The 27,625-nt window shown below is 33.5% G+C and overlaps 1 protein-coding gene across 1 annotated transcript; it reads right to left on the bottom strand.

Moving 5' to 3' along the window:
• Positions 1–2,346: 2,346 nt before the first annotated feature.
• LOC130827473 (gamma-tubulin complex component 4) lies at positions 2,347–21,621 on the bottom strand. The gene is made up of 16 exons (XM_057693204.1): positions 21,342–21,621; positions 20,958–21,255; positions 19,634–19,770; positions 15,941–16,039; positions 13,163–13,283; positions 11,488–11,757; positions 11,190–11,270; positions 11,034–11,117; positions 10,230–10,316; positions 9,387–9,442; positions 8,420–8,611; positions 7,991–8,216; positions 7,222–7,310; positions 5,860–6,010; positions 3,539–3,661; positions 2,347–3,062 (listed from the first exon to the last, which is right to left on the bottom strand). Exons 1-16 carry the CDS (start codon positions 21,506–21,508, stop codon positions 2,997–2,999), a joined length of 2,247 nt encoding a protein of 748 aa, XP_057549187.1. The 5' UTR covers positions 21,509–21,621; the 3' UTR covers positions 2,347–2,996.
• Positions 21,622–27,625: the final 6,004 nt, after the last annotated feature.

Here is a 27,625-nt window from a genome sequence, read left to right on the forward strand (position 1 = left end):
AGGAATGTTGCCTAGAGTCATGTCATTTGCTAGCGCATCCTCATCGGCATCCACATCGTCCTCAGAAGGATCGTCAATGAGCTCATTACTCTCATTTCCATCATCCCAAGGTCCCATCTCAGCAATTTCTCCTAAGTTAACCATTGAATCAATTGGAACTTGATTCGTAGGGGGTTGAGAAACGACGGGATTTACAGTTTCCTGAGTTACTATAGGCATAGGGGTAGGAGTAGGATTAGAAGCAACTACATTCTCTAATGGTACTTCTTCTACGTATAACTCCAAAGAGGGAATTTGGGTGTACTTTGAATGCTCCCACATTGCATCTATAGCCTCATCATCCTCAACAGGAAAGGCAATAAATTCTCCACTCAAGGCATATTTAAAGCTTATATTTACGGTACTTCTAGTAGGGTCCAATCCAATCTTAGAAGATATAAAACGTCTAAAGTGATTCAAATCCATGTTCGAATTGCAAGCAAACAACTTACGTCTTCCCCCAACATAATGAACTTTGCCATTATTTTCTCTAATACAACCATTCCAAAAACATACTATAGTGACGCGAAATGATGCCATTTTCTTCATTAACACAAAGAAAATCAACATCAACATCAACATCAACTCATGCCTATACAAGTACATTATATTCATTTGATTATAATCTTTTTTGGTCTACAAATTATTCAAATCCATAATGTAGCTAAGTTCATACATATATAATACACATAATCCAAATAATAAATAAATTCATAAGTTCACAAACAACATTTCTAATACCAACATCAACATCAACATTTTCTAATAATATTCAACTAATACAACAACATTACTTCAAAATCCAACATAAAGCTATAAAAACAATTAGAAATTACCTTCAATGCTTATGGATGATTAAGATTAGTCTTGATTTAACAACTACAAACCTACATTTGAAAAATAAACAAATTTGATTAAAACCCTAAAATCCAAATATACACCAAAAAAACACAAAAAAATTTACCTTTGCGCAAGCTATAGTATCCCACACTAATTTTGAAGTGTCAAATTGAAAGAGGATTGCACGATTTGATGGAATGAATCAAAGGTTTTAGAGGGAGAAGGTGGAAATGTCGAGTGAGGTAGGGTTTGAGAAATGGGATTTTGCGAAATCCAGAAACTGATCTGAATTTGTATATCAGGTCTGTTCGCAGTTAGTAACTGCGAACAGCCTGTTCGCAGTTAGTAACTGCGAGCAGGCTGTTCGCAGTTACTAACTGCGAACAGCTCTTTTGTCTTTTATAGCTGTTCGCAGTTAGTAACTGCGAACAGCTCCAAAGCACAGCTTTGGGGTTCGGACGCTTACTTTTGGGAAAAGTTTAGAATTTCGCTTATTTGCTTAATTTTTTTTATTTTTTCACTCAACTTTTCCTAAAATTTACATTTCGTGAGATAGCTCAATAGCTCTTGTTTAGGTGTTTCATCAGTGTCAATTGGATGTTTTTCATTAATTGACATAAGCTCTTGAAATCTAATGGTTGTGAGTCAAGTTGAATCATCTAATGCTTGACTAGTTTATAACTATTGGATGTTTTTGATTAAATTTATCCAAATTTTTCAAATTTTTTAAAAAATATTATAAATACTAGTAAAAATCAGTGGGATATTTTTGTATTGTTACCATCTCATCAATCTTAATAGATGGTCTTGGCTGAATTTAATTATATTTTTTTCCATTTGAAATATTAAAAAAAATCAAGTAGAGTAATAATGATGGATAAAATTCCAATAAGGATAATTATTGATTAACAAGTTTTCTGAAAGACCGTCTTTTTGAGAGATGCCTTTTAAATCCAATCCATTGAAGTTTAATTAAACTAAAAAATGATGATGGACTCACTAAATTAGGGTGGTCTCTCAAAGAGACCGTCTCTCACAAGAATTTGTGATTATTGATTAGAATAACATCAATCTTAATGGACGAACTTGACTTGTCTATATTTAATATTTTTTTCACTTGAAATATAAAAAGAAACCAAGGAGAATAACAATGATGAATAAAATTTCAATTATAATAATAATTAATTCAAATAACTAATAAATATTATTGTTTAAAATCATAAAAAAAGTAGATTTAATAAAAAGAAGAAAGTCATAATGAAAAAAAAATACCATTAACACAAAAGGATTTTTAGGGGTTAAATGTGTATCCTTTAGTAAAATGGGCAAAACAAATGATGTTATTTACTTATATTGTCTAAAAAACAATTCAAAATGGAAACTTTCATAATGAAATCTTTGTGAAATTTTCATTTGAAGAATATGCAAAGAACAAATAACATCGAAGGAAAAATTTTGTTATCAAAGATTAATTGAAAACAAATAAAAATTATTTGTTTTTACAAGGGTAACATTGCATACAAATACACAAAGTCATAGGTGATCATCAGCCATCTAGTCCAGATACCTAAAAACTGATTACTTCAGCTTTAAAAACACTCCATGGGCACACAATTCTATATATTTAGATGAAGAAAATATCACAAGTCTTAACTTACATGAAAACTGAAATGTGTCACCACATACACCAACTAGCCAAAAGAACAAGCCTGCACGAAATCTAGTATAGCTAAATATCAGAATAAAAATTCTCTATCTATTCCTTAAATTAGCAACATTTTTCTTTTTTGGTTTGTCCCACCGACTTTGCTACATTTCTAGTCTTAAAGCTACCTAACACTCCTCAATCCTCATCAATTTTCATTGACATATTGATAGTCTTATTCCTTCCAACACAAACCCACAAATAGCAACAATTTGTACTTGTTGCGAGTTCAAAGGGATGGGGGAGTATACAACAATGCTATAGATAATGGAGAAGCATTGCACAATATTTTGAGTGCCAACGGTAAAAGGATTCACACCGACTAAAAAAGAAGGAAATATATACGGTGGAAGATCCAACACAGCATTGATCCATCTCAGACTTACTGACAACAAAAACACCATTCATAAGCTTATTGTTGCAAAACCGGAAGAGATGGGCGTGGCCTGACAACATTCAGAACACCTCTAGCAGTTGCCTGTGATGAACAAAGCATGAGAAATTTAGCAAAAACAGAAGCAGGACAAGTGAAAATGCAATACAAAATAGGCACAATCTAAAAACATTAGGAATTTGTTCTTCATTTTCATGTTGATGTATGTACATATGATATATCCCCTCTCTCCCTGTTCACTGTCCCACTCTATAGATGGTGAATTCGTCTGGGATGGTAATGCCTCAGAACTTCTATAAACTAACTCATAACATGATAATAACTAGTGGAAAATTGAACAGATTCATGCAAAATAAAGAAAAATAGAAGAGAACATCACCCAAAAGAAGATAGAAAAAGAAAAAATCTTACTAGTCAATTTTTGATGGTTAGTCTATATTCAATAAATGTTATGTTACTATGATATTTATGAATATTGAATCACAAATTGATTTCATCATCACCAAAAAAAGAGCAAAAGACAAGCAATCTATAATTGGGGGAAAAGGAAATTGATTTACCTCAAAAAATGAATTGAAATTGAGACGCAAAAGGAAACGCCGCAAAAATGGAGCTCTCTGACTCCCAGCAAGTCGGCTGCTGCGCAATATAGTGTACAAGGAGTTTGATTTTTTGTTAAATTCCTGAAACAATAATAGGCGTAGTATTAGAGCAGAAAAGCTTTGCAAGTATGAATTTTTTATTTGCTGTGTCATTTTCTCTCTCTTCCTTTCTCTTTCTTTATCAAACTCCCTGCTTCCTGCCCTTTACGTCTTCTCTTTCAGATTAGATCTATAAAGGTGTTAATAATTACTCTCTAATTTCTTTTCTGCTTTTCAAGCTTATATGGCCATCCAGTTAGCCAGGTATTCGACATGGATTGCAAGCTCGGAAGAGTATCCGGTCATGTGAACGTCAGCTCTGCATGAGCCTTGAAGAATGAACATAGGTTTTAACTGGATTTTATAAGGGCTTCAAGCTAAAAAGCATCTAAATTATTTAATGATAATTGATATTAAGGTGATGAGCTCCATGATTATAGGATTGTGGAGCATTGCTACTAAAACACCTCGTACTTAGCTCAAACCAATGCTCCACAATCCTACAATCATGGACCTTATCACTAATATCAATTTTTATTGAATAATTAAAGATGCTTTCTAGTTTTTAGTTTTAAGCACTTCCATAATCTAATTAAAGCCTAACGGCTCATACGGGCCATTCATGTAACCATTCCAGTGTTTTCTGTTACTTTATGCAATGGAAATAGGGAATCTAGGCTCAGAATAACTTGGCGCCGACTGGGCTTAGGGTACCATTCTCTTACGTCAAGTTATAGGATCTCCAAATAGAGTTAGACAATTATTTTATCAAACAACACTTAATGTTCTCTACATCAAGAAAATTCACAAATATAAAGTTCATCCAATTGAAGCTCCAAATATCACAATTCTTTTATAACACTGCCTAAACCTTAATCCCAATACATGGGGGCATCTACATGACTTCAAATTAAGCAACATGAGAGATAATGATCACAAATATTGTACTTAAATCGACCTTATATTTATATATCGCTAAACAAAAATGTCAAAACCTTCTCAAAAGATTGGGATCGGCTACATGAATGATGAATCCATAATTCAGTTTCAATGGGCGTCCACATGAACTTTCCTTCTCCATTAATTTCATTCATCTACCATCTCTAGGTTATTAACAAGGGTAAGATTGTATACATCCTACCCTTCTAAAATCTAAACCTCACCCTAAGTAAGAGCCCTTAATAGCATTGGGGTAATGGAATGTTGTTGTATCATCTCTACCATTATATCTATATTCATATCCTTTATCGCTCTTGCCTTCTAGATTATCTTCGATCTTACATTACCTATTTTTAAATCCTTCAAGTTTCAATAAAAATACAAAATTTACTATTTCAATAAAAATGTAATAATTGATTCAAAAAAATATAAATAAAAATGTATTAATCAAAATAAAGTTTATAGCAACATAATGTCTGCATGATTGAATAAATAATCATGATCAATCATGATTGAATAAATAATCATGATCACAAATATTGTACTTAAATCGACCTTATATTTATATATCGCTAAACAAAAATGTCAAAACCTTCTCAAAAGATTGGGATCGGCTACATGAATGATGAATCCATAATTCAGTTTCAATGGGCGTCCACATGAACTTTCCTTCTCCATTAATTTCATTCATCTACCATCTCTAGGTTATTAACAAGGGTAAGATTGTATACATCCTACCCTTCTAAAATCTAAACCTCACCCTAAGTAAGAGCCCTTAATAGCATTGGGGTAATGGAATGTTGTTGTATCATCTCTACCATTATATCTATATTCATATCCTTTATCGCTCTTGCCTTCTAGATTATCTTCGATCTTACATTACCTATTTTTAAATCCTTCAAGTTTCAATAAAAATACAAAATTTACTATTTCAATAAAAATGTAATAATTGATTCAAAAAAATATAAATAAAAATGTATTAATCAAAATAAAGTTTATAGCAACATAATGTCTGCATGATTGAATAAATAATCATGATCAATCATGCTGAAACGATATTGTATAATCTGTGTTTTACTCCGGCTTAAATTTAACTCTTGTGTTACTCAGATTTTAAATGAGAATTCTTAAGTTGGAACAACTGTAGGGGAAAACTACAATTATGGTACGTTTTAGGGTCCACAAAATAAATGGCACAACTCTAGCAACAAATAAAAGGAAAACCAATTGAATCCAATAGAGTTTGTCTCCCAGATTTTCATTTAATGTATACCAAATAGTACAGAAATTATCCATGTTACCTCAGTTATGTGATCCAACTCGGCTGGATTTGGGCTTTCTTGGTTTTCAATGCTCCAGCAAAACTGCAGACAAAGCTTCATAATACTGTCCAATATCCTAGATACAGAGCCAATGTCCAAGAACGACTGAGAAATCAAGGCTGCCAAATACCTGCAAACAATTTGACTATAGTTTAAACAATTACAGCCATCAAAATGCTACCAAGGAACAAGATCAAAATCTACAAAGTTAAGCTGTAGCTAAAGGAAAAAGAAATCATACAAAACACTTATGCCTCATTTTGTAGTTGTTATTGCATGCCGGTAATGGTATGTTAATGGTAATGGGTTTTAGCTTTAAGTTTCATGAAAATTTGATGCAAGTCCCATGTAAATGAAGCTTCATTGTCAATCATGTGCAAATTTCTTCCCCATAGATTTTTGTTAACACTCAAGACCACTTTCTAAATGCTAACGGATAGTAATGAATATTCATAAAGAAAAAGGGTAGATTGAGGATGGGAAAACAACACCACGAACTATGAATGTTGACGTATGATTTTCCTCAAAAATTACACAAAAAACTAAAAGCACTTAATACTGACTAGAGCAAGGGGTGATAAGATTTTTTTTTCTCCTTCGTTATAGTTTACCTAGTACAATATAACTTTAGAGATAAAACCAGCCTTGCCTTTGCATCTATGGTCCAAAAAACATCATAGTTGTATTCTCAAATCTTCCAAGTTCCAACAAAATACCTTAATTCATCACTGATATAAGGTAAATAGGTAATGTGGATTGTGGAAAGAATTGGAACCCTTTGGTGGATATCAGCAAGTGTGTAAAGAAAAGTTTGCAGGGCTTTACTTAACTCCCTACACAGAAGTAGCCAACTCATAAACTCTTATTGGAATACTAAGGAGAATAGCCTCTTTTTTATTACAAAGGCAAGGTTGTATCCGTACGACCCCTCAAACCCAAATAAGAGTATAAGACAACATATACTCTTATTTGGCATTGGAGTATAAGACAACATAAATAGTTAAGAGCCACTTGGCATTGGAGTAGTAGCATATTGTATTCCAATAAGAGTATAAGACAACATATACCACCTTTGTTTCCAATTCACCACTTTTCCATTGTATCTTATCTTTAGTAAAAAGTTGATTAAGAAGAGAAGGTGGAGAAAACATTATCATATTCTTATGATATCAATTAGTAAACCCCATATAGTCGAGATTAAGGCTTGGAATGTTGTTCTAACCATATCAATATTAAGCTGAAGATGCTCAAAACACAAGTTGGCTTATTGCATAAAAAACTGCTACAAGTGGATCTAGATTCTAGAAAGAAAGATGCCGTAACTAAACAATCTCAACTTACTCCTGATGGAAATTCACAAGCTCAGTAAAATCACGTGAATCTTGGATATGAGATTGTAGAATATTCCATTGTGATTCTATAACATCCACCTGAAGAAAGACAGGTGCAATGAGTTTAACAGAATATTTTTCCGAAAGGTGAAGGGAAGTCAGCATATAGAGACAGGAATGCTCAACCATGGCCTGCAAAAGGCCATCACCTAACAGAGGAAGCCATTAAAACAAGTACAGGGAATACATACAATGTTTCTGCTTCCTCTTCATCCCATCTCTATTAAAATAGGGGTTAACGAATTAATGAAAACAAAAAAATCAAATATGAAAGAACCTCTACAATTGAGATGCCTACTTCAACAAGTGATTAGAATCCTTGAAAACATAAAAATCAAAGTTCAAGATTTTCAAATTCTTGAAATTGATGATATCTAGAAGACAATAATTTATTCTTTTTAGAATCCTTGTCATTTTTCTTGTATGCCAGATCAGGTGAAAATAACATGGAGGTACAGCATATTGTGCAGTTATAGCATTTTCTAGTAAAGACTCTTCCACATAGCAATATAGTTTTTTATAAAAGAGACCATAAAGAAAATAAGCCAAGTCTTTCAAGACAAATAAGCCCAGTCTTTTTGGACAAATAAGTCTGTCTTGCAATTGAAACATAATCCTTAGCTGGATAAAGAAACATACATTAGAAACAGTTCCTCCCCCTCCAAAAAGGAGAAAAAGAAGAGCAGAGAAAATAACCTTGGACATGTATCTTTAGTTACCTGGATATAAAACTGAAGATTCCTTATCAGAAAGGCCATGTGTTCTCTAACCCTCCACATAGGTCTAAAGCGTTGCCGCCTCTGCTGAGATGTTGGGCACTTCATACGTTCTTTGCGACGGTTGGCAAAATCACTGTGATCTTGATGCATCACTGAAGCCCACGACTTCTCCAATTCCATTTGTGTTCTTTTAAGCCGTAACAGATACTGGAATACACGGCAATACCTGAAATTCAATAAACAATAAATTTTAGGGGGGAAAGTGTGGTTTAGCTAATTTACTCTGGATGACTTTCTGAAAACATTTATTCCAACAAAGTCGTAAATGACAGTTAAAAAGGACGGGGGATCCATATCGAATATGCTGATGTAGTAATGCAATCCGTTATCAGTTTAATTCAAATGGTATGCAAACAGGTGAAAGCTTACTTGGACAGCACTTCTTGTGAGAAAAACAATTGCAGGGGCCAATCAATAGAATATTCAAGCGTTATACCATCCCAGCCATCCACATCCCCTGTAATATTTGATGAGGCAGCACCAGAACTTCCACTGGTGTAAGCTTTTGATTTAGATACATCAAATTGTGTTGATTTTACAGAAACTCCAATTGCAGGCATCCTGGAGGAAGCAAACCAAATTAAGATGGGCAAAAAAAAAAGCAAAAAGAGCCTACAAACAAAATGGAGTTTTAACTTGCAAAACAGGTTTAATTACTTCAACAAAGCATTCAAAACGAAACAACATACCAGAATTTTCAACACTTTGAACAAGTTTAACAACATTAATAACCTGATACTTGTAATGAATCTCCCTTGTTGAGGAAGGTAGGGAGAATCAATGTAACCACCCTGTTATAATCAAGAGGCTAAAATTTTTGTTTAACCCAAGGCCAATATGCAACAGTGATCAATGATGCTTAAGAAATGTGTATTGTTTGTGAATTTCTTATATTTTAAGTAAGTTTATCATCATAGTTCGTGAACTATATATATTTTGTTTCTGTCCTTATGCATGGATATTAGACCCATAAGATTTTCACAATGATGACTCGAGTGCTCTTAATTGATATAATTACATGCCATTTTTCATGAAAAACTTAGAGTGACTAGTTAAATTATTGCTTATAAACACACATGAAGATCTACCAAACATTTCATTTCATTACCCAGAATTTTGTTCCATTTCATTATCTTAGTGCCATTAAAAGGTTCCCAACTAGGCGGGCTTTGGGAGGGCTCAACCTTACCTTGTTAGTGATTCAAGCATAGAATTTGTACCATTCCCAAATATCATATACAAAATAATATAAAGTAGACGCATTCTCAAACTGAAGGTGGATAAACAACACATAAACCTATGGTAACTCAAACATCAAAGAGAGTATTGGCTTTACCGCAATGATACTCCAGAGAAGTATTTATCTTCTTCACTGATTGTCTTCACTGCAGCCTGTAGCACAAAGAAAGTCAACCTTATTTATTACATACTTAAAAGTAATTATAGTCAGAATATCCAAAAACCCGCGGCCTTGGTTTTAAAAGGCGCAAGGAGCAAAGAGGAAAAAAAAAGGATATTGGTGCCAAGGCGTAAAGAAAAAGCAAAAAGCGTGAGCTTTTCATAGGCGAAGTGCTTTTGGCTCAAGAGCTTAAAAACAATTGTAGAACATATTTGACACTTAAAATAATATAATATTCATATTATAAATGCATTAAAGATCGAGCTTAGTAATTTAGAAGGGCAAGGAGCCTAGGTTAGGACTCAAGGAGTCCATTGTTTGGTAGATTGAAGATAATTTTGCTTAACCTTTTCCAGAAACTGTCGCTTTTTGCTAGAACTAGTCATGTGAGTTAAATCTTAGTTTTAATGAAAGATGGGATTGCTTTTCTGTGTTTCAATTTTTTTGTTTATGTCGTGCCTTTATTTAAACCTACTTGTTTGATATTTTGAATAAAATAATAAGAAAAAAACTCTAGAAAAGCACATGCACGAATCATGAACCTAAAAAGCAATCCAAACAACCTAACCGAACGAATAAAAGATATGCCAACTAGCAAATTGCGAACACGAATCCGTACAATGAATCAAAGCGGATGGGGGAATCATGTGACACCGTGTATAACTTATCAGCCTATTAATTTAAACAAATAGATTGCTTCTCAGTTCCCACTTCTCATAACATGATAACAAACTTATATTGCATAAAGTTGAAATAAAGTAAAATGCAAGTTTACCATACCAACTGAAATGGCACCATTAGATCCGCTTCAGCAGTTGATTGACGAGGTGGTAAACGCATTAACTGACGACTCTCTTCCAAAAAGCACTGATATGAAATATAAGCAAAACTTCAGCGATCTTGAATGTCATGCTATAAAAAAATGAGTAATCATGTAATAGACTAAATTCATCATCATCTCCTGAATTAGTTATAGACAAACAGTAGCAAAGTAAGCAAAAAAAGTATATGATGTTCCCCAATCATGCAGAATAACATTAATATTGATTTAGCAGAAATCGTCACCAGAATAGGCAATCATTGAAAGCTTTGGGTGGTACTATAGGGCAAGGGATAAACCAGCTGCTCAAAAATAATGATTTATGTAACATAATATAGAGCAGCTTTGATCAGAAAGACATAATCATTACAAAGCAATGGTAGAGTAAAATGGAAGATATGAGAAATGCAAGATAGTGCCAACGAAAAGTTCCAGATAAAAGGAAAACCGGATTCCAATTTTCTAGAAATCTAATGGAATACGAGCTTGCTGCATAGAAAATATGAGGAGGTAAAGATTTATTAACACGTTTTTGCACTGAAATCAGTGATCTGACACACGAACATATACAATATTTCCCTGAAGAAGTTCACATCGTTTTTCAAGAAAGAGTCAAGACATGAAATAAATGTACAACTTAATACTTCAGAATCCTGAAACAATAAGAAAAGAGAATATGACAGGTGATAAGTTTTAATAAACATAAAAGACAATAGCTGCACCACAAGGTATATTTCTTAACCTGAAATATGTTCATATCTAACCTGGAAGAAATCTCCCTTGGCCAACAGAAAGTAGTCTTTAAGGGCCTTCAAATGGCCATTCAGATCAGCACGAACAACCACAAGCTGCATTTTCCATTTAAGAAAGTTCATTTAAATACCTAAAGAAACATGAAGCAAATATCTATAATAAATTACCTGCCAAAGATGACTGGCTGCAATTGCTCGAATGGAATCAACAGCATACTCGAATGACCTTTTGTGAAATTCAGTTGATTCCTACAAATCAGAGTAGAAATTATGTCTGAATGCAATCAGCTTTTATTTCATTGTTCTTCTTTTCTTAAAAGTTCAGGGTGAGCTCTTTAATTGAAAAGTCACCAATCTCCTCAACTGGAATTTATCATGTCGAGTAAATACCCTAAATATCTCTTAAACTCTGCAACTAGAATTTACATTCTAAGCCCCTTCGCAAAAAACATAGTAAATATGAAACCTTTAGATCCTGAAGCATTGCTTCAATTTTGTCTGCCTCAGCTTGTGGCAGTAACTCTTCTTCAGTAAATTCTGAATCTGCAAGGGAGTCCTTTCGAAAAGAAAAGCGATCAGCAAATCCTTGAATAACGTAAGATTCCCTGGGAATTTGGTGGTGGTACAATAAATCTTGTGCAAATCCAGGGCTGGGATTCCGAAGCACCCTAACAGCTTTTCCAGCAAATAGAATGGACTCTGCAACACGCATGTGGATATATTCAGGAAGCATATCCTGCATCAACATATGATTAAAGTCATCTATTTGCAGCAGGACGCCAAGGAAGAGGAAGTACAATAAATTCATTTTAAATTATCGAACAATAATAGCAAAGAAGTTATTTGGTTCAAAACTTAATTGAACAAATTTCAGAAAAGAGAGGGAAAGAAAGGGTGTGCACCATGAGTACATGATGCATGAGTGCAAGGACAAAGAAAGATCGGATCTTTACTTAGTTTTGCAACATATGGATATGGTCAAATGTACAAGTAAAGGTAGGTAGTCAAAAGACAGAAGTTTTTGTAGTAGTTTCTTAAAAGTTGAAAACTTATTTTAGGATTGAGTCATAAGCTAGTGAGATTGATTTTTCCCTTTTGGGTTTTTCCATCATTCTTGTGCCAACTTTATCCTAATTAATGTTCGTTTTATTGTTCAAAACAAACTGCAATAATGGGTAAGTTCTAAATAAGTTATGTCAATTAATTGGTTATCAAATAATATTATCCATCATGTAATACAGCATAAGTTTTAATAAAATTAGGTGATATTTTCTAGGGTAATTAGGAGTAGAAGACCCTTGCAAATTAGACAAATACAATAAATGGGTGCACATCAAAGGTAAAAATTCAGAGAAAAGCGAAATTTCGTAAATTATTGTGTTTATCTGAGTGCTTGGTGAGTTTCCCAAAATTCAGATATAGCCTTTTGAGAATTGTGAGCCAATTCCTATTCAAACAAAACACAGAGTGACTAAGCATTTCCTCCACAAATATCCTTAGTAAGTCATGTGAATATTCCTTGAACTATACACCAAAAAGAGAGAATTTTTTTCTCAAGACATGTATGCTACACTAGTTCTGTCAATTTTCGGAAGGGGCGCATCCTTGAATTATAGATATTTGCACAATAGCTATTACCATGTTCATTCACTAGTGCAAAGGTAGTTCAAATATATCACATTTGCATCAACTACAATTTCAGTAAATGAATGAAGCCAAACCAGTGAAGGCCCTTCATCCCAAGAGTGTTTCTTCAATTTTCGCACTCAAAAAGGTCAAGAAATGTTCTCTGTCAGCTTAAGATAAACCAACCAGGCCTCCTCCCAGAAAAGAATGTGAAGAAAGAAATGAAAACAAAGAGATGACACAGTGAATAGAATGAACTAAACAGAAAAAATCTAAAACTACACAGATCTAAGTAACCCTAGAAGGCATAAGGATCCTAGTCGCACAAGGACTGGAATATAAAAGAATTTATAGAGAAAAAGTCATTTTGCAGAAAAAATAAATGCAATACAAGAGTAAAAAAGCAATTCACTGTCCATATGCAAGGACCTGCACAATTATCACCCAAAAAATCATCTTAACTCTACCAGCCTGATACAATTATATGCATAAACGAACAAGAGCTAAAAACATACCAAAGATATATGAAAACCTAAGTGCCAATCAGCTAGTGATGAATCTTCTATAGTTAAGCGTGTCATTTTGCGTATCACTTCTGGATTTGAAGAATCTTTCTCATGCTCCCTATCTTCTTGACTGGCAAAGAGAAACAAACAGGTTAAAAGATAGCTTCACATTAAACCAGACCATTGGACATTAACGTATTCTAGGAACTAGTAGATACAAACAACGGAGAAAAACAGGAAAAGAGACTATATTAAGTAGACGAAAAATGAGGTAGCTTCACTGCAATTTTGGCTATTAACGATTAATGCCGGCACCAAATTTTTTTCTTCATGCCTTTTGCGTTGGAACAGTCCTAAATAGCTTGCCCACTCCATCCCTTTAAGTTTTCTATGTTGCCACTTTTATGTAAAAGTTCATTCACACAAAGGGGCCAAATTCAGGATAATTATAATTAGATTATTTTCAAGAATCACCAACATTTTTTTCCGGTGGCTCCTCCTTATCTATACATCTCAAATTACATTTGGATGTGATAATAAGGGGTTTCCTTTATGATATAGATACATGTTGGTACAATTTAGTAGCCCTATCTAAACAATTAAAGAACACAGACTTAAAGGTAAACATCTTCCAATAGTGAAGAGCTTCGTGTGGCACCTCATTCCACACTTAACACTCATATGGACCCCACCAAATGTGCATTAATGCATCTCATTCACTAATCATGTGGTAACCAAAAATCCTCACCATAGAATGGAAAATGAAAATAGAGCAAGTTATTCTTCTATTGCAGCTAATTGAATATTCTTCTGAATGTACAAAATCATTTATGATCTCTATGTAATTCATAGAATTAGGGCACAATTGATCTGGTTATCCCGTTTTGCACCAACGTTTTGTAGCTCTATTACAATTTATCTCTGTTCTTAGTTCTTACGCGTCCAATTGTAACAATAGAAACAAGAACTGCAACACTACCTACAGCAAGATGCATGATCCAGCACTGCTTTTGCAAATTATTCAGTAATTATCCAAAAGTTTGTGTTATATTGTCACTTTCACTTACATAGAATAAGCATTTAGAGGAAAGGAAAAAGTAAATAACTAATCTGATGAAGAGAGAGGAAAAGGTTAAAATGACATCTAACCATTGGAGTTTTAATTTAAGGAAAATTCGGAACTTTCCCTCTGGAGATCCTGAAATGGGGATCAGGAGTAGCACCGAAGAGCAGAAGTATCTCTAAGATGTCACCACAACAAATATAGACAAAGTCCAAGAAAAAAAATATTCGTCTTCTAAAGTCAGTGAATCCTCCCTAAAATTCATTTTTGTACTAATCTATAAGTAGTGCAAAAATATGGTTTATATCAAAGTAATGGTCTCATAGTGTAAAAAAAAAGCAGCATCGCATTGCATTAATTGTGTTATTAAGGTTTTCAAAACAAATGAACTGATATTTCTTGCATTGTAAAGTTGTAAAAAACCGCATTTTGGGCCGTATTCGAGGGATATCATATGATTTGACAGATATTTAAGTGTTACGATAACCGCATCACTCCGTTACCGCAATCGCGGCCGTTACCACATTTTTACACTATGATGCGGATGGCTGTTTGTAGCAGTCTCAGCTTATATTACGGTCTGATAAACTGAAAAATATTTAGAATATGGTAGATGATGCGACAAACATTTTACAATATGACAAAGTGCTAGGAAGTAGAACAGAAGGGGATATATCAATCTCTTATATCAGGAAGTATATTTTTATTAGGCAAGGATAAAATTATTGCAATCCCTTTATTAGCAAACTTTGCAACGAAAAACAGCTAAAGTGATTTGTAATACAATTAAGTTAGATGTGAGGACCCTTTACAATGAAGTTCAATAAATAGATCCACGGAAGAAGAATATATCCCTTTATTTCAAAGCTCATAATATACATAGCTAAAATTACACTTCTACATTAGCCGACTATGATAAGCTAGTGGCATATATTCATTTTCCTCTCAACATATTTAAAATCAATCTTTCTTTCTTTCCGTTTTCCTTGTTGCAATTAATGCATTGACTTCTGGATAGGCATTTATTACTAGGACTGACATATAGATACATTGAAGCCAACTGAGTTCTGACTACTGAGAAACTTTCTTTACTTACTCGGGAGAACATTAAAAGGAGCTTCACTGAAAAGTTAAATAAAAGAGAAAAGAGGAGAGGTTCATAGGTGCACCATTCAAGAGAGTAGCAACACTCAACTTCTGCAGCAAGGAAATGTGGACCAACTAGCATTAGCCAGCACTTAAAATGCGCCATATACAAATTTTTTTTGAAGATGCACCTTTCTATAAATAGCTATGGTTTAAACCAAATACACAGAATTGATATGAATTCAGCTTTTAAAACTGCCATTGACACAAGATCAGAATTGATGTCAACAGCTTTCACAATCATCTTTTTTTTTTTAAGTGAAAAAGCATCTTATGAAACTCCCATAACTTTGCTGATTCGGAACTTATAGCTAAAATTTAGAAGGATTAAGGAAATGATCAATGATCTCACTAACACAAGGTATAATTAGACATAAACAAGATCTCCATAAACTCCTAATTCCTGACATTACAGAAGGAAACACTTTTTTCAACAAAAAAATAAAATAAATACAGATTAAATGTTCTCCCGAAAAAGAACGTCACATGACCTACATGCAACAAAGAAAAGTCACAAGGGATAGCAACATAGCACTAACGGCAACTACAATGAATATAAAGCAGGTCTTTGCAATTACCTTTTGATGAAAAATTCTCCATAGGAATCTTGAAGAATGCCATAAACCATCCAAGACGCAAGTTGGTTGAACATCACTTGGTGACCATGCCAAAGCAGCCTACAACATAGGGACATAATAATATATAATTTAACTGAACTCCCTCTCATAATTCCAGTTCAGTTTCAAATAAATCAAACATACAGCTGTTGTGATAGACAAAGCACAATACCTAACACGAGTAAATTGCATCGATTCACCATAACAGAATCGTCTACTAGGCTCAGCAGAAATCTCATTACAAAAATCATAATTATATGTTATAAAGAACAAGGAAACTGATCTTACGTAGATGTTAATGTAATTTGTCTCGTCCTTTTGAGACAAAAAAAACTTCATTGCATTAAAATGAAGAATACAAAAGCTGACAACCAGTGGCCTTCCAGAAAGATCAAAGAAGACATCAAAACAGCCCAAGCATCTTTCAGAGTGATAATTAACCCCACTATGTGTCTTTAGAGGCAAAAAAAGTATATGTTCTCTCCTAGAGAAACAAGCCCTTGTGGTAAAAAAAATCTATCATACCTCTGCAACCACCGCGTACAATCGCAAGAAAATTATGTGCCACAACACCTTTAGTAGCCACAAGCGCTGTCTTTGAAGTTTGATTCCACAATTAGGGTTGTGGAGCTAACAAAACCCATGCATATTGATTACTATTCAATAACCAAGTATAACACATTAACACTCCCAAATGTATAACTTCATCCCAAAAAGGGAAGGATCTAAAATTAAAAACAAAAAAAATACAAAACTAAGCTTGGAAATTTTTTTACCACCTATCCCCAACACCTAGAGTCACCAAAACAACCATCATGACAGCCTCAACACAACCACCAGCAGCAACCTATTTATCAAAGTTACATGTTTTACAAATCGTTGTACATTCCTCTTCTACGCCATTAACATAGCAATTAAGAAACAAATTAAGTAGACAACAAACTAAAAATCAACTTTTGACATGTTCAAAATTTTCCTTAAAATGGCTCATCAAAACACGCACTATAATAAAAATGACTTATTAAATCATGTGTGTCTCTTATATATGTGAAGCAACAAATGATATTTGCTATTGCAAGGATAAGGTTGTGTACATCCTACTAGACAGCAAACTCTGCTTAGATGAGCGCCACTTAATGTCAAGAGCCACTTACTAGCTTTGGCAATGAAATGTTGTCTGAAATTTTCATTAAATACCTTATGTCTAGAAAATAAAAGGAAGCCTAGAGAGGTGAAATTGATTTGAGGACAATGAAATTTTCCTTTTAAGTAATTGAGAAAACAAGGATCGAGGAGGGTGGTGGGTGGAGACTTCTTTTTGGAGATAAATTAGATTGAAATAGATGAACAAGCACAACAAAAGAGTGTTGTTTCCCCTTTCATAGTCTCGGGTCTTTGCCAATCCAATTCCTCGACGTCGCAGTGCCTGGCCTCCAAGACCATTCAATCACACTCAAGGAGAGCATAAACCCATTAGCATTCGACCATATGGTTGTCTGAATGCTCAATAAGATGTAATTGGCCCTATGGTCAGAGGCGTGCACGTTACAATCCTGCTAACAGTCCTTAGTCCTTATGCTAGTCCATGGTTTTAGTTTATAAAACAGACAATTCATAGCATTTGGCGTTAATTATCGAGCTCTTGAAATACCCAAAACCCTAAATAGGCGAGTTATAAGATGAATTACATGGTTCACAAAATTTTTTAATGTATGAGTGTCACTTGGGTGACAATCAAATCACAATAAAAAAACGAGTAATCGTAATTGCATTTAAAGCCATTAAGATTTTTTCAGGAAAATTGCGTTGGTATTCTTTGATGATATTTTGAATAGAGTGGAAGCGAATAACAACATTGTGATGTGTACATAAGGTTCTGGAAACATTAACAACCAATAAACTCTTAGCTGAGTCAAGAAACAAGAATTTAGCAAGCCATAAGTTACTTGTTTGATTTATAAAAATTCAACATCCAAATAAACAATATTTTAATCCAAAATTTAAGTAATGCTCAAGTAGACAATGCCACAATAAGAGGGCTAAGAAGAATTACAGGTCTTGCTAAGTATAATAGTGGTTTATTAAAGGGTATGCGCAAATAGCCTTACCCTAGACAGAGAAATTGAAAATAGACAAATTTGGTTGGAACGAAGAAGCTACCACTACCTTCCTAAAATATTGAAACAGGGCATGATAAGGCCCCTAAATTTGCATGACACGAAGAACATATGCATAATTTTATACACATCCTGGCTCATGTGAAGAGCATATGAGAAAGACAATGTGAAGACCTACACCTCGGAGCAAGGATTTCCTTTAGAATCTAACAACCACCTATGTTATCACCAACTAAGCACATACCATTAATTACCTGGCAAAGTCACCCACAAAAAACTTTGACTCAGTTCAAGGTTAAACTTCTAATAAATGGAAATCGAAAAAGGGTGAGATTTTCTAGTAGAACGTTGCCAATCAAATACACCCTTATTTGATAATCTGTGAAGAAAACTAATCAAGAATGATCAGTGGGTTAGCATGCTTAGTCACCTCCAAAAACCTAAAAAAACTCTGCCACATTGGAAATTGTTGAAGATAAAAGATAACAGTACCATTTTCTATCACAAAGAACAAAACCGTATTAAATAAAGGACAAAGCAAGCAGCACAAATCAATATATAAGACATACATATTTTGAACTTCTAACTAATGTTCTCTGTTATACCAACCAAAAACTTGAGACGACACTGCAAAGGAATCTGCTATAGAACAAATGGGAAGATTCATCCCAAATGACTAGCCTATTAGGGTGAGACTTGAGAGAGTCCATTTGATCTATGAACCTCTGGGTTCAAGTCCATTACATAATCTAGAGAGAGGACAGAAGATAAATACTCCAACCCTACAAGAGATACACTAGATTTTTCCAACCATCTAACTTCAGATAGATTTTCTCAGTCATCAAACGTAAAATACTCTCTTTTTAGGATTACTAAGTCAGAGGTATCCAAAATTAAAGCAACAGAAGATTCTTCTTCAACCAATGAAAAAGTAAGCTAGAATAGAAGAATCTGCATTATCCCTGAATTCAGAATTTAAACAAGTTACTTAGAGCCACAAAACTAAAAAGATCGGAATGCTAGGATTCTTAATATTTCAGCTTGGAGATAGAAACAAACGTGTGTCATCCATAAGGTAGAGACCACAAACTCCTTTGCGTACCTCTCCTTTACAAAGCACTTGTTTGATTCATGGATCACATAAGTGGTTAGCAGTTAAACCATGAGTACTCTTTAAGGAAAATTATCATAAGGTAAGAGCTCTAATCAAGCTTTCACATTAAACTCAAGGTCACTAATATCGAGTATGCTAAGTGCTAAGATACACAGGTTATGCACGCATCCACTCTCAAATAAACATAATTGGGCCTCCTCCCATGTCTTTACTCCATACATAGCCCTCATTTTACGTGAAACATTGTATATCATCACCAATATCGAACAATTGAATTTTGCCCGAACTAATCATTTCAACAACTTAACAACAAGGTGAGCAAAGAATGGTCTACCAAATACATAGACTAGAAAAATGCCATAAAACAATTGCACATTTGGCAGCAATACGGGAAAAAATCCTTAAATACAATTCTAAACTTACCTCTGAAGGCAAGTTTGAAGTTCTGGCACCCCACAATGACATCTTTTATGCAACAGATTGAGAAGTTTGCCTCCACGGATATCATCGTGCTCTATCTCTAAGATAAGTTCATATAAAGGAGGCAAAAGAACAAAAAACTGGACAAATAAATTCTTTAATTACAAACTTGAATTCAAATGCCTAAAACTTTAAAAACAGAGTCACTCATAATGTAAGCAAAAATCATAATAAAAGCATTAAAAACTGCAAAAAAACAAAGAAATAAAAATAGAACAAAACAAAATATAATATTCCTTCCCAGAAAAATTACTATCACACAGATCTTTGAGGGACATGTTAGACTGCACCTATATTCCAAATTTGTAGGGAATAGACAATGGTGTATTGATGGAAATTAGGATTTTTTACACAATAAAAGAATTAAAATATCACAATTATCAGTGGCACTTAGTTTCTGAATTCTTAAATTTGACCATTTACTATACATCAACATCGTTTTATGAATCCCACACAGTTGGATAGTATTGTATACTGAAGTTTTTGAAATTATTTGAGATTTGTTTTATGAGTTGGATAATTATCAAATATTATGTTCGCTTCGTCTCACTCTGATAAGACAACCAATTTGTCATTCTCACAACAACTACAATTTCAAGCTATTGGGATAGACTACATGAACCAATCTATCTAACAAGATATGACCTCCATTATTAATAAGTCACATTAAAGAACTAGCATCATTAGTAATAGGAGGGAGTTCTATGAACACATATAATCTTCAAGTTTCTCAAAAAAAAATTGCTCCCTACAACCCATATATAAGGTGGCCTTTTGAAGAACTAGCATCATTTCTCCAATATTTACTGCATCCTTTGGTTACTACAATTTGATTACTCACTCAGTTCCTTTTGTTGGAAATTATCACTTCTTAAAAGAAAACCGTTTCCATCTGATGAAATGCAAAAACTTTTACCTGACTGCTGACTGCTGACTGCTGTCTATATAACAATCTATAAGACCCAGGAGTATCTAGCCCACAGTAATCACATAAACATATACGCAGACACTTTTTACACTCCTTCAAAGCCAAGTGTCGCACTTTGAGAAGCTTTACTGAAACAATTTGTCGAGATCATTTCATCAATACAGGGGCACAGGAAGAAAATTGACTAACTACACGCACGCTATTCAAGTGCATACAATGTTAGTATGCTCCCCATTAAATATAGTATACACAGCAAGAAGGAAATATAAAAACACTTTTTTTATCTTTGGAACATGAAAATTCAAAAATTTAGCGACAAGAAAAAGAGGAAGCAAAAACCTTATTGAGCCCCTGCGTCACAGTGGCCAAAATAGGAAGAGGATCCGCCAATAACTTCTGTTCAATTTGCAAGACCGCCGATCGATAAACAGAAAGAATTTCAACAATTCCATTAGCAATTGCACGCCTATACACACTTTCACTCTCACTCTTACGTTTCGAAATCTCTTCGCTCCTTTCCAATAGCGACACATTCAAGCTCGCTGATCTTATCCAGCTCAAATTCCTCGATTTCGTAGCAAACCGATCCAACTCCCTGTAGTAAAACCCTAGGGTAATAATTCTCTCAATCACATCCCTAAAAAATCCACAAATATTTCAAAATTCAGCGGACTGCAAAACAAAACTCAAAGAAATCAATAGATGAGAGATAGAAAAAGAAACCGGTCACTAGAAGCGATGAAAGAGAGGTCAGGAGCAAGCTTGAATGTAGGAGAATCGAAAATGGGGGAATCAGAAGAGAGAATTCCAAGGGAATTTCGGTTTGCTCTTTCGTCGATGATAAGATCGCCAGTATAACCTAGTAATGCTAGTAGAATTTCGTGCAGCATTTTTTAGGCTTTTGTGCTGCTTTTCCTGATGCGAGGTTTCAACAGTAGAGTGAAAGTGGGAGAGTATAGTGGAGTGCGGGAATTTTAATTTGATTTTCTCATCCTAAAAAAGGTTTTGTCACAGTTTTATTATTTTGCCGGATTTTAAAACCGTTATTTATTTTCCGCTTCATACTTGTAGCCATTTTTTATTTGAAAAATCTAAATTTGTCTCTTTCTTAAAAAATGTTCACCAAGTCTATATTCTAAAACAAGTCCATACAAGCAGCTTAAATTATTTATATTAAAAAAAAATTAAATTATATCTAAACTGTTTTTTATTTTTATTTTAATTAATTAGAATTGGATCAGTTTATATAAAGTCGTCTTACGGTGAAACGGTCTTAATAAAGAACTTGTCAAAAACATTTTCACTAATTATTAAATAAAACAGTTTCACGGTGAGATCATTGTTATTGGGCTGATCCAATATATACTTTTTGTCTTAAAGTGATCACTTATAATGTTAAAGTGATGACTTAAAATTTTATAATAATTATTTTTATAGTTTTAGGGTGATTCCTTATAACCTTAAAACTTATAACCTTAAAACGATCACTTACGATCTAAAGTAATTAATTAAAGAAATAAACTAATTATATAAACCCGTCCCATAGTGAAACGGTTTATACAAAAGGAGCAGAAACATTTTAGTTGCAAACTTGCAATTAGTCTGCAAAAGTCAAGTTGTGATAAAATATGTATAGGTGATAAAATATGAATGAAATTCAAAGAGTTATAACAATAAAACATGAGTTACTAAATGGAACTATGGAAGATACCCGATGACTAGTTTGTTATATACTTAGAAGCGTTTATATTTACTTCTTAAGCCACTTTTCTTAAATTCTATCTCTCGTGAAACAAATTCAAAATAAAAAGTCTACATATAGATAATTTGTATTAATTGGGCTATTTAACTTATATGGCTATTTAATTTATATATCAAATGCGTTTTATGTGAGACTTCTCAAAAAAAAATTTGTTTTACTTTTTAAATACCTCATTGAGTTTGCCACAAATCTTATTTTTATCGTTGTATAATTAGTTTGTTGCATTTTCTTGTATGAAAGTGGTCCCTTAGCTTGTTCTAATTCTCATCTAGATAATTTTTCTATCTTCTAATTTATATCAACCATACAATTTAAAATTTGTGTCTTATTCTCTAATCATGGGAGGTTTTGAGCATGTTGAACATATTCGACTGTACAAAGCCTCAAAAAATTAGATGCATTAATATTAAATTACGTAGTACATGTTAAGTGATTAAAAATATGAAATTGTTAAAAATATATCATAATTTTTGAAACTATATAAGGGCTTCAAAAAATTTGTCAATTTTTACTCCGTCTAACTCTTAGTAACTAATTAATTGTTGTCTCTTTATTTTTTATAAGTTTGCTTTATATAACTTAAATACATGAGAGTTTTTAGATCATACCATAATAGGTGGAGTAAAGGTGATCGGGGTCGGCCACAGAGGTGTGCAAAAATAGGTCGATCACATGCGAAGAAATTAATTATAAGAGTTGAGTTGAAGAAATTAATTATAAGAGTTTAAGTTCAGGGTTTAAACTTGAATTATTCAGTTTTTCTCATTAATTAAAGTAGAGGAAATCACCTCTATAAATACAAAGATAGAAGCTAGAAATATGGAAACAAAATAACACAATATGGTCTCGGGATAAATCAAATCAAATTATTCTAATCAAATTATTTCTTTATTTTCCTACACTCCCCCTCAAGTTTGGTCTCGAGATGACCAAAACCAAACTTGTCGTAAAACTTCTTTGACTTTGCTTCGAGAGAGCTAACTCCCCCTGAGAACCAAGCTAGTAGTATCCAAGTAGTACAACTCGCCACTTTTAGTACCATGACAAATGATCTTCTGGGTCTGGGCATCCTACACAACACAACCATGAGCGGTCACAAGAACAGTGCAATTAAGTTCCTTCGTGAGTTATCTAATGGATAGCAATTTATATGATAAATTAGGGATCAAAAGGCTGTGTTTTAATTTGAGAGACTAGGAGATAACAATCGGCCCTTCTCGATCCACACGAACACAATCATCAGTAGCAAGTTATTTGCGTATGGGTGATGGGGTCATGAGAAAATATCACAAGGGTCAATAGTCATAGAATTGGTTGTCCTGCAATCGGACTTTGGGCTAAAATTTGGAAACCCAGAATTTGGGTGAGGGAATAAATATGAACCGGGTACGTGGACCCTCGAGTCACCCGAATGGAAACACACGGTTTTGACCCCAAGCATTAGTGATAGCAGCAGATGGCTTATTTTAAATGCCGCGGTTTAAAACCGCAGCACAAAAATACATTATATGCTGCATAGTGTGTTTTTTTAAATTAAAAAAAAACACTAAATGCATATAATGATTATTTTTTTTAATTTTTTTCGTTTTATTAATAATCCAATGCATATATTCATTTCTAATGTACACAATTGCAATCAGCAAATAATCACCATAAATTCGTCACTAATATACACTCGATCAGTATAATAAAAAAAATATATAACAGATATAAAAACGTCTTTGTGTGCCAAGTTTCGTGCAACCTATCTGAAACAATTATAAAAACGTCTTTGTTAAAAATTACTTTTTTTTAATAAGTAAAATGAGTTCTCATTTTAAAAGTAAAATTTTACTACGAATTTTAGATATCAGTTTTATTATTTTTGGAGACAAAATAAATTATACGACGAAAAATATAGATGTATTATCCACTTCATACTGTGATAAGTATGAGTAGGAAATTAATACCCACGTATGGCCACTATGGCCTATGACGCACCTCTCAATCCATTACTCATCATAATAAACCCCTTCCCCTAAGTTATATCTGTAAGATTATTTTTACTACTCTTCCTCTATACCATTATCATCTTCTTCATAACATCTCAAAGAAACACAAATTTGAGATCAATTTCTACCTTTATCTTTTTATAAAGTAGAATAAAAATCTGAAATTTTACCTACCTTCATCTTCTCAAAGTATTGGTGTGAGTAAATCTAAATAAAAGGTTTTTAATTGAAAAACCCTAATCTCAATTTCAGAAAATTTTCACTCAAATTTTATGAAGTTAGAATCTAATTAAAGTGTTTTGATGATTGTAGCTATTGTAAAAGGATGACATATCTAATTATCACCATCTCCATCTCTTTTTGGATTAGAAGTAAGTTTTTTTATGTGTTCTTGATTTTACTTGCAAGTTTATTTAATGGTCAATAGGACCTTAAACTGACTTTTAAATTGTTATGTGCTAGGTTTTTAGAAGGTCTTTTGTTTGAATAATTGTAATATCAAGAAGGTGCCATTTTGAGGTAGCCATTGAAGAACTAGCAATTGAAGTGAATCTTTGGTTTTGAAGTTTCATGTGATTGTGTGGAAATTTAACTTGCTCAAAAGAAACTCACAAATTAATCTATTTAAGCATAAATTGAATGTTTTGAAGTAGTTTTAAGTTCTTAAATGGTTGTTGATTCATGTACAAAGTTGAGAGTAAATTTCAGTTTATGTGAGCAAGTTCTGTCCGAACCTGTGTTACTATTTTTGAGACAGTTAGAGTCATTTCGAGGTTCTGGTGTCTTCATGAGATTTGTAGAGCTTCGAGTCACGGTCGCGTGGGCACTTGAATCGCTCCAAAGTGAGTTCGTATCAGAGAGTTATGTTCAAAATAGTGAAATATCAACAGGCTGTCATGAAAACCAATAATAAGCTTTCTATTTTGCCATTTTTGGGGTCGTTCTGATTGTTTCTAGGTTTTAGTTCTTCATAAGAATATTAGAGCTCTAAGTCATGGTTGCATAGCCACTTGAATCACCTCTATACGAGTTTTTATGAGGAAGTTATGACCAAATTACTAACAAGTGTCCTGATATGGTACTAAAATGGAATTTATTAAGTGGTATTAGAAACTATAAAATAAATTGGATGTTTAGGGTTATTTATTGGGTATTTGAGATTAATTTAGGTTTAATATTCTTGTTTTATTGATTGGTATTGTTGAGTTATGGTTCTTATTTGAGTAATATGGGTGTTTGGTTCAAGTATAAATTTGGGAACATAAGAATTGATTAGGTATTGATTAATTGATTTAAGTTGGTTATTGGGATTTAAGAATTGTGTAAAATTAGTTAAACTCCATTGATAGTAGCTCAAGTTCTTACACGTTGATGGTTGATGATGAATTGATTGGTATTTTAAATGGTGATTGTTGATTTCAAAGAAAATCAATTGAATCGTTTTGTTTTATAATAAAATATTCGACATTGAAAAATGTCCGTTTTTGGGAATCGGCAACGAATATTTATATCCGAATTATTATGAAATCCTATAGCTTGATAATAGGTAATGGTTATTCGGATCGGTCTCGAGCCTCCGATCCCGTTTCATTCTTGCAAGAACCATATTTTTGGTGATGATGATCACCCGTGTTCTCAGGATTTATATCAAGCCTACTTCCTGACGGTCCATATATTCCCACATTTTAAATCGTTATTACATTATTGTTTTTAATGAGTTTTGAATAAATATGTTTGGTATATAAAGTTTTGTTTGTTTCGCAATGAAAGCATATGTTTCATTTTCCGTATTATTTTACTATTAACTTGTAAAGTTATAGCTGTATTTTGATTTGTTATGAACTAAAGGTTCATAGCCGTATTTATGTCGATACCAAACGATCTTTTAAAAGATTTTGGATTTTGATAAAATAATGTTTATAAATGGCTACCAAGTGAACAAGGAATTTGATTGGAGATGTTTGTTAATGACTTGTACATAAAAGTTATAGTTTGTTGGATTACTCAACAATTCAATTGTTGACAGTTTTTTATGGGGCCTATCCCTTACGGGGGATAGATCCACTTTCAGGTTACCAACTTTAGTGCAGAATGGATGTGTTGCTCCTTTATGTGTCATGTGTTGCGATAGCGAGGACATCGTTTTTGGAAGTTAACTTATAATGATATTTTGACAAATCATGTGTTGTAAAATTTTTTTTTTTTTTGGAGTTTATAATGTATTAACTTAGCTTATAACTGGGTTGTAATTAATTGTATTACAGTTATGTAAGGTTTTTAAATACTCTGATATTGGTTGCTGTGGCTATCGAGCCACAGGTCGGATTCAGCCCAGACTTCTATAAGTCTTCCGCTGTGCTTTATAAATAGTAATATTATACTATTTATGCTGGGTCGGGCTGTTTCACTATCAATACTCTTCCACTCCGGAGAATCAGATGGATGTGTGAGCAAGTGACCTTTTTTCACCCTATCTGCATACCACCTCAAATTTAACGCATCTTTCTTTATAGAAAACAAGCGCTTGAATCTAGGTATTATTGGAAGATACCACAATACCTTAGCCGGGGGCCCTTTAGCATCCCCAGCCCCTTTACGCTTGTAACGCGATAACCCACACCTAGGACACTCTTCTAAGTTCTCATTTTCATTCTGATACAATACACAATCATTCAGACACGTATGAATCTTCTGGTACTCTAAGCCGAAAGGACACATGAGCTTTTTGGCATAATATGTCGACTTTGGAAGTTCATTTCCCTCAGGAAGCATCTCAGCTAACGCTTCTAATAACAATGTGAAACTGTGTCACTCCAATTGAACTTTGACTTAATGTTAAAAATTGTCAACACGACTGTTAGTTTGGTGAACTTTGTACATCCAGGGTACAAAGGCTTTTGAGAAGCTTCTATCAACAAGTCAAAAACATGAGGACATTTTCCTAACTCATCCTCGACTCCCGTCATCATCTCATCAACACGATCTACATCCTCATCGACATTCTCTTCATCTGTCTCATACCCATCAACACGATCTACTATATCCTCATTGACATCCACATTATTGACATCCTCAACAACAATTTTTTCTTTGTAAACTCCCTCCTCACCATGCCAAACCCAAACATGATATTGAGGCCTAAACCTACGTCGAAGTATGTGCTCCCTAAGGATATCAACACTATCTACCTTTGATACATTGCCACACTTGACACATGGGTAATAAAAACCAACTCCCCGTCCTAACTTGATGTT

The sequence above is a fragment of the Amaranthus tricolor genome, chromosome 11 (genome assembly GCF_026212465.1).
Source record: "Amaranthus tricolor cultivar Red isolate AtriRed21 chromosome 11, ASM2621246v1, whole genome shotgun sequence".
Classification (NCBI taxonomy): Eukaryota; Viridiplantae; Streptophyta; class Magnoliopsida; order Caryophyllales; family Amaranthaceae; genus Amaranthus; species Amaranthus tricolor.

Bases quoted from the DNA above. Each gene is read 5' to 3' on its own strand.
- LOC130827473 (XM_057693204.1), bottom strand. From the start codon at position 21,508: ATGCTGCACGAAATTCTACTAGCATTACTAGGTTATACTGGCGATCTT. The intron at 13,284-15,940 runs GTAATTGCAAAG...TCTCTTTGCCAG, and splicing joins GGAGAATTTTTCATCAAAAG to TCAAGAAGATAGGGAGCATG. The intron at 8,217-8,419 runs GTAAGCTTTCAC...ATTGAATTTCAG, and splicing joins TCACAAGAAGTGCTGTCCAA to GTATTGCCGTGTATTCCAGT.